General features: G+C 45.6%; 1 protein-coding gene across 1 annotated transcript; it reads right to left on the bottom strand.

Moving 5' to 3' along the window:
- Positions 1–464: 464 nt before the first annotated feature.
- Positions 465–1,736, bottom strand: LOC122319517 (homeobox protein 5-like). The gene has a single exon (XM_043206877.1). The coding sequence runs from the start codon at positions 1,734–1,736 to the stop codon at positions 465–467; it is 1,272 nt and encodes a 423-aa protein (XP_043062812.1).
- Positions 1,737–7,914: the final 6,178 nt, after the last annotated feature.

Here is a 7,914-nt window from a genome sequence, read left to right on the forward strand (position 1 = left end):
TTCTCCGTCTTTCAATTGTACCGGAATAGATATAACTCTTTTTGATTCGGCTTCTATTGTATAAAGTTCCGATGGTCTGTATGCGACAAAATGAATTTTTCGTTTCAAATTCGCCACGACAAACCATCCGTCCCGCATATCAATCACCGCCTTCAATTGTTGGAGTACATCAATTCCGATCAACCCCTCGAAGAATTGATGGAATTTAAAAAGAAACATTCTTATTTTTCCAACTCCTCCCAGTTCTGGGAACGTTGGTAAAAATGCCTCCCTCTGAAGTTCGTGAGACTGTGTAATGGTTTTAATAGCTATTGGGTCTTTTAATTTCCTTATGTATTGAGGTCGTGCTAACTCGGGTCGGATAAATGAAAAGGTTGACCCTGTATCGATTAGCAGTTTTATTGATTTTCCTGATTCAATTTTTACCAATAAATAAGGCAGTGTCGAATGACTCTTCCTGGTTCCTAAATATCCTGTGGATTGTTCGAGGCTGGTTGGGAAAAATTTGCCTCGTCTTCTTGAATGTTATGTAGTTGTCCCCTGATCTGCGCTTGATTACCCGTCCTGTCGGAGGTATTACTTGAATTGAAAGACCGCCCTGAGTTGTTCGAGTTGTTCGAGTTGTTTGAATTGTACGAATTGTACGTCTGCCTAGATTGTCCTGAATTATTGGAATTATTAACATTTCTGGACATTCCAGACCTTCCGCTGCCCCCTGTATTGTTTGGGGCTTCAATTGCTAGCTGACCTCTCTCCCTGCCATTGTTACTACTCGTATTATGGCCATAATTGTTCCATGGTCTGTCCCTGTTTGCCTGTCCTTGATTCCATCTCTGATTCCTATTCTGATAATTGCGATATGGCCTTTGATAATTGTAGGCTTCTCGCTGGTTAAAATTATCTGTCCTAAATGGGTTTCCCATCATTGGGTATGAGAACCCAAATCCAGGCCATCCATTCGCATTTGGCATGGTAAATGGAATCGGAAACGGAGGTTGGTTACTACCACCCCACTGGTACTGTGACCAAAAGCCCGTTTCCCTTTGGGTTTCAATTGTCTGGGGCTCCTCTTTCTCCACTTGTTTCTGTACTTCCTCAGTAGTCTTATCTTGCGACTTCGCTGACTCCTGTGCTCCCTGATCTGAGTTTGTTTCTGCCAAGGCTATCAAGTTCTTTTCCCTGCAAGCTATCTCATAGGCTTTCGCTATGTTCAGCCCTTCCATATTCCTAATGGTCACCCCTATCGGACCTTTTAGTGCTGACACAAAGGCATTTAACGCCATTTCCTCATACCATTTAATCTTCTCTCCTTTCAGTATTATACTCTGCTCGTTAGCCTTAAGAAGGCTCACCAACGCCTTTTTCAATGTCATGACCTTGGTATACAAAGCCTCTAATTCCAACTTCTTTTCTTTAATATGGGTTAATTCCATTATTAGGTCCTGCTCCGACCTCTTGTCTTTAAAATGGGACACTAATATCTTCTTAATCTGGTCCCAATTTAACTCTGTTTCATCTAGATCTAAGACCCTATCTGCTGCTCCTATTATCTTGCTCCTAACTGCTCTGAGTGCTATAACTCCTACATTCGACCTTTCCTCCCCTTTAATCAAACCTAATATCTGTTCTACCGCAGCTATAAATCCGTCTAGCTTACTTCTTTCCCCATCATACTTGGGAATAATCTCTACCAACTCGATCACCTTGATCGCTTCCAATACACCTGTAGTTGCCATTTTCTGCTACCTTGATTAACTTCCTACTTGCCTACTCTTTCAGAGTGTGTCTGTGTGTTATGTTTTGCTTAGTCTAGTCTTATGTCTTACAAATAATTAGTACTACTATTACTTAATAAAATGTTAAGATGTGTATTTGCCGATCTCCGTGTGTATGGAATATGTGTGTCTTATAAAGTGAATCCTTAAGTGTCCGCGGGTGAAATGGAGTTTCTGTAATTAATTTTCATGAATAACCTTTCAATATTTAATATTATTTAACAAAATGGGGTTTCCAAAATAATGTCGCAATGTGTTGTTTTAATGTTTTTTTTTTTTTTTTTTTTTTTTTTTTTTATCTTATTCTTTAAAATACCCTGCGTGCTGAAGCTAGCTGTTCAGCTGTACCATACAGCTTCACAACCAATTGCGGACAGTCACTGCTAAGGCATCCCCGTTTGCTTATTTCACCTTACATGCTGAAGCTAGTTCGTCGGCTGTGCGATACAGCCTCGGAACCAAATGCGGACAGTCATTGTAAAACCCTCCAGCCATACCTACGCTAGGCAGCCGCTCTGTGCGTTACAGTGCGCCGCCTAATACATGTGCATGGCCGGATTACTAAATCCTTTATTATTTCTTTTACTTTTCCATATGCAGTGATTTTAAAAATTTTTCCGATATTATTTCAGATTTATTATTCCGTTTTATTTTCCTCTATTTAAATTTGTAATTTTTCTCACTATCCACTCCCATGCTAAGCGGCCGCCCTGTGCGTTACAGTGCGCCGCCCAATACATGTGAATGGCTATCCTGTTCTTAATTTTCTCCTTTTGGTCTCGTCCTCACGCTAAGCAGCCACCCTGTTTGCACAGCGTCCTGCCCAATACATGAGAACGAGCTCCAATTTACTAAATTTCCACACTTCAGGCCCCACGGTGCCTTTCACTACGCCCTGTGCCTGTATGCAACGCTCGTTTCCATCGAACCGTTACCTACGACCGTTCTCTCATACTATCGAACTTTGTTGCACTGAACCTCGAGCTCCAACCGTCCGAACCGTCCGAACCGTCCGACCTGGCGTCGACCGACGGCCGTTCGCTCAACGAACTTCTCGTTGTATCGAACCGCCGACAACCACTGTTTCTTATGTGACGGTCGTTCGTCCGCTCGAGCCGTTCGAAACGAACCGCCTGCCAACCACTGTTTTTTGTGCGACGGTCGTTCGTCCGCTCGAGCCGTTCGACACGAACCGCCTGCCAACATCCGCCACCGAACATTCGACCGATCGAACCGAACTTCTTCTCGTGCATTTTATTGCCGATTTATTTCTTATATTCTTTCCTTTTATTTCGTGTTTATTTATTATTTTTATATTTTCCATATTTCTTTCCATTGCATTACTTTCTTCATTGCGATTTATTATTTATTTTACACCTCCATTTCACTCACAAACACTCTACTCACTGTTTTGTTCTTCTTACAATGCTAATGTAACTATAACGATTTTCTCCATCCTTGTCGTCACGAATCCTTCCTTCTGTCGAATTCGTCCTTAGTCCAAGGGTCTACCGACTGCGCCAGTTATGATGTAGGTCCGTTTAAGAGTTCGTGGAGTTCAAATTAGAATACGTCTTGGTTCTTTTAGGTTTAACTTCAGAATGAATTTATTTCTTTACTTCATACTTCTTTACAGCTATGTTTGATACAATTGGAATTTGCTGATGCGACAGTAAATGGAAATGGGAGCGGATGCGGTTCTGTAGCTTGGGTGGATCAGCGTTTCGGTGGCCGATATTAAGGTGTCGACTAAACCTCCGGTTGTCGAGAGGGTTTCGGCGGGGGACCGCCGAGGGTAAATGCTGAGGCGGTAACTCGCGCCTCTTCCAAAATTATCTGGTTCTGGAAGCAATTCACGGGTTTGTCCGTGGACTCGATCGTGTGCGTAAGCGAAAGTTCGCTGTGAATCGTGGCCGCGCACGACTCCGGTTCTTGCTCTTCAACAACGTTGAGTTGTTGTCTCGAGAGGGCATCTGCAACGAGGTTGTTTTTCCCAGGCTTGTAAAAAATTCGTGCGCCGGACTCATCGATGCGTGCTTTCCATCTCTTAATTTTGGCGTTCGGATTGGACTCCGATACCGCGAATGTCAGAGGTTGGTGATCGGTAAAGATGTTTATCTCTTTAACCGCATACAGGTAGTGCCGCAACTTAGCCAGTGCCCAGACTATGGCTAACAGCTCCCTTTCGTTGGTAGCATAGTTAACCTCTCTGTCAGACAATGTCCTTGAGATCATTGTAATGGGACGTCCCTCTTGGGACAGCACTGCGCCAATGCCGTAGGCCGAAGCGTCTGTCGTTAGATCAAACGCTTTTTTGTAATCAGGGTATCTCAGGATGACGTCCTCAGACGCCAGGATATTGCGTAGCTTTTCGAAGGCACGTTGTTGCGCTTCGGAAAATTCTACCTGGATACTCCTGGACCTGTGTCGGCTAACACTACCGTTCTCGCCCTTCAATATGTCTGAAATGGGCCTAGCTATTGATGCGAAGTCTTTGATAAAGCAACGATAATAGCTGGCTAAGCCCAAGAATGACCTTACCTCAAATACGTTTTTGGGTTCCGGAAATTCCTTTATGGCCTTAACCTTTTCTGGGTCAGTCGCCGCCCCATTGTTGGTGACGATGAACCCCAAGAAGCTCACGCTTTTCTTAAAAAAACGTGACTTTTCTGCCGATATTCTCATGTTAGCATCGTACAGGCTCTTCAGAACCCAATCTACATGCTTGACATGGGCGTTTTCATCTTCCGAAAAGATGATGACGTCATCGACGTAAACGTAGCAGAACTTTCCGATCTGCTCTCGCAGAATATCGTCAATTGTTCTTTGGAAGATGCTTGCAGCATTCCTGAGTCCGAATGGCAGCCTTCGGAACTCATACTTCCCTCCGTTTACTGAGAACGATGTCTTTTCACGGTCGCGTTCTGCGAGCGTGATTTGGTGGTAGCCAGACTTCAGATCGAGGGTCGTGATGTATTTGGCCTTGCCGAGATTCCCCAATATCATAGAGATATTTGGCATGGGGTATCTGTCTGGTACCGTCCTTTCGTTAAGTTTTCGAAAGTCCAGTACCAAGCGCATTTTTTTCTTGCCCGCATCGTCAGTGCCCTTTTTGTCTACGACCCATATTGGGGGGGACTTTGACTTTTGGATTATGCCATTTTTAAGCAGTTCCTGAATTTCGCCGTTGACGAAGTCAGCTGCTCCCATGGGATATGGGTATAACTTGGCATAAATGGGCTCGTCATCAACCGTCCGGATGGTGGCTACCACCGACGTATTGTAAGGAAGAGCCTCATTAGGATCAGCAAAAGCTTTTTTCCTATTCCCGAGCATTTTTAAAAAAGCACCCTTAATTAAGGGCGGTGCGTCCGAGCAATCTACTTTGGTGAAATTGACATCGGGGCAAGTATGAAAGTCATTTTGCTCTGCTCCGGAGCCCCATTTGAGCTGGCCGGAAGCTAGGCAAAGCGACGCGCCGGCCTGTTTTAACAGGTCTAGGCCAACGATCGCGTCAAAGGAGGTCAAGTCTGGTAATAAAAAAAAGGTAGCTTTAAGATTAAAAATGGACACAAAACATTTCTTAGTTATTGTAGTCACACCATGAATCGAATGGATTGTAAATGGGGACTCCACCGGGCGGACGCCTTTCAACCCCTTAAATGGTCGGATAAAATTTTTTGCCGCGCCCGTATCAACCAGTAGTTTCATGTCGATCCCCGCTACTCTTCGTCTGATGACGGGTAGCAGGGCCTTTCCCCTAAAAAATTAATGGTATCCGAGTCATACTCTAGGATGGAATCGTCGTCGACTTTAGCTGCTGCACTGGAGGCTGCGGTGTTATAAACCTTGTCCGAATCATCAGAGGCCTGGGCAACATGGTTGACCCTTTGCCTTTTTGGTGGGACCGAACGGCCAGACGCGGCCGGCTTCGATTTCGGGTAAGCCGGGGCGTGAGATGGCTGCATCCTGGACAACGACGGGTCAACGTCCATGGGTTCTGGCGTGTTCCCTCGGGCCATTCGGTCGCTACGTGGAGCGGAGTGCACCTGTGCTCTATGCTGCTTAGTAAAGTGCGGGTTCTTCCCAGCACTTCCCTGCGAGCCGGCTTGTGGGGGGGCCTGTTGGCGCTCCTGCACTTTGGGATATTGCTTGCGGTCCCTATCCTCTTGGCTTCGTGCAAATGAAGTTGCAAAAGTGTACCGCTCATGATTGGACTCTACTTCTTGCGCCAGGGCGAGCGCTGACGGCATGTCCTTAGGCTTTGCCGCGAATAGCACGTCTGTGAGGTTGCGCCTGAGCCCCGAGACAAAAACTCTCAAAGCATCATCTCGGAACTTCTCACACAGCACCGTTGCTGCCGACGCTTCATAAGACATAGTCGCCTTATTGGTGAGTAAGGTGAGTTTTTTCTCGACCTCATCATAATACTGAGGAGCGTCAGGCTTCCCTGTCTGAGGGTGCCTAGCTCCTGCTCGATAACGTGTATCGGGCGTTTGTCACTATACGTGAAATCGAGGCGACTTATGATCGCATCGAAATTCAGTATAGTCCCAAAGGACGACAGAACTGCATCAGCAGGGCCTTTAACTTTGCTCCTGATGATGACCACAGCTTGATAGTGCCGCGAACTATCCTCATATTTCCTGAACATATGGTAAGCGGCATTTGCCGCTTGCCGCCAGGAGACGTATGTCTCCTGTGTCCCCATAAAGTCTGGAAGACATTTAACGGCATCCAATGTTTCCCCACAAGGGACCAGTCCGGTGATTTCTACTGGTCTGTAAACCTTGATTGGGGGAGCTTCTGCCTGGGCAGGGGCAATCTGTATGGCCGCGACCTGGCCGGCCAGATCTTGAATTGTTTTACGCAAGTCAGCCTCCCTGCGTTGACTCTCTAAGGCTTGCTCTTGTAATGCCCTTATGAGAGCTTTAATTTGTTCCGTTTCGAGAGACATTTTATATGCAGTGAATGCGTTAGTTGGGGTGTTTTTACGTACAGAGTTTTCTGTCGAATCGTCGCTTTCGGACTCTGAGTCGCTAGCGCACTTTTTAGAATTCCTATATTGTCGGAATGACTCGCTCATGGGTAGCTATGTATGTGAATACTCAGGCCGTTGTGCCCGTGGGGCCAAACAGTACGGCAAGGGGGTCGCGGGGGCTGAGTCGCCGCTTTGAAGGCATTGGACGAAGACTCAACGAGCAGAGCCACTGCCTAGCTAAGTAACGATAAGGTGAAGGGCCTGCGGGGAGCGGGTCTCCAATAAGGCAAACAAATATACAAAGACAAAAATTGCCACAGCAAAGACAAAGAGATAAATAAAAGGCACAAAATTGTCACAGCAATGCATGCGCCAGTATCGGGTAGCGAAGTGGAGTGGGTCAAAAACAACAAAGCTTGGGAGGGCTGCGGAGCCAATGTAGTGAGCTTGAGTTTAACTGAAACGACAGTGTCCCGCTGATGTACAAAAATGGAACGAAATGCGCACAAAGTGGAGTGGGCAACAACAACAAAGCTTGAAAGGGCTGTGAAGCCAATGTAGCGAATTAAATTTCGAATGAAACGACAGTGTCCCGCGGATGTGCGAAGGCGGAACGAAATGCACACAATATGAATTGCAAAGTCAACCACAAATCAAAATTCGATATTTAAACTTCATAACAGTAACATAATTTTAATTCGCAACACATATAAACGTTTATTGTAGTGGAAATGCCGATTTTCTTAATTTATTTATGTAACTCGCACAAATATTTTAAATATTTTAAAATTCTAGACGCAGTTTGGAGTAGTGTTTAAGTTGAGAATCCCACTTACATGATTCAGGGTAGTGGTGTGGGTTCCTGGAGTTGGGTGCCAATTAATATAAGTGTGGGGTGCTGCAGAGGGGATCCCTCGCCGCAGTCACTGGGTCACTGGTAGTCAAGGTAAGTGTGAAGAGCTGTAGAGGGGATCTCTCGCCGCTGTCACTGGTATGTTGTCGGTTGGCTGATTATCTTCAGGTGCTCCTCGTACGGGAGTAGGAGGTAGTAGTTCACTTGAAGAGTTACGCTGATTATGTTGGGAAGATGACTGTCTTCCTTTTGGCTTCTGGCCTAGGGACTCAGATAGCTATGGTAATTTATAATGATAACGACAG

The sequence above is a fragment of the Drosophila yakuba genome, chromosome X, assembly GCF_016746365.2.
Source record: "Drosophila yakuba strain Tai18E2 chromosome X, Prin_Dyak_Tai18E2_2.1, whole genome shotgun sequence".
NCBI classification, from domain to species: Eukaryota; Metazoa; Arthropoda; class Insecta; order Diptera; family Drosophilidae; genus Drosophila; species Drosophila yakuba.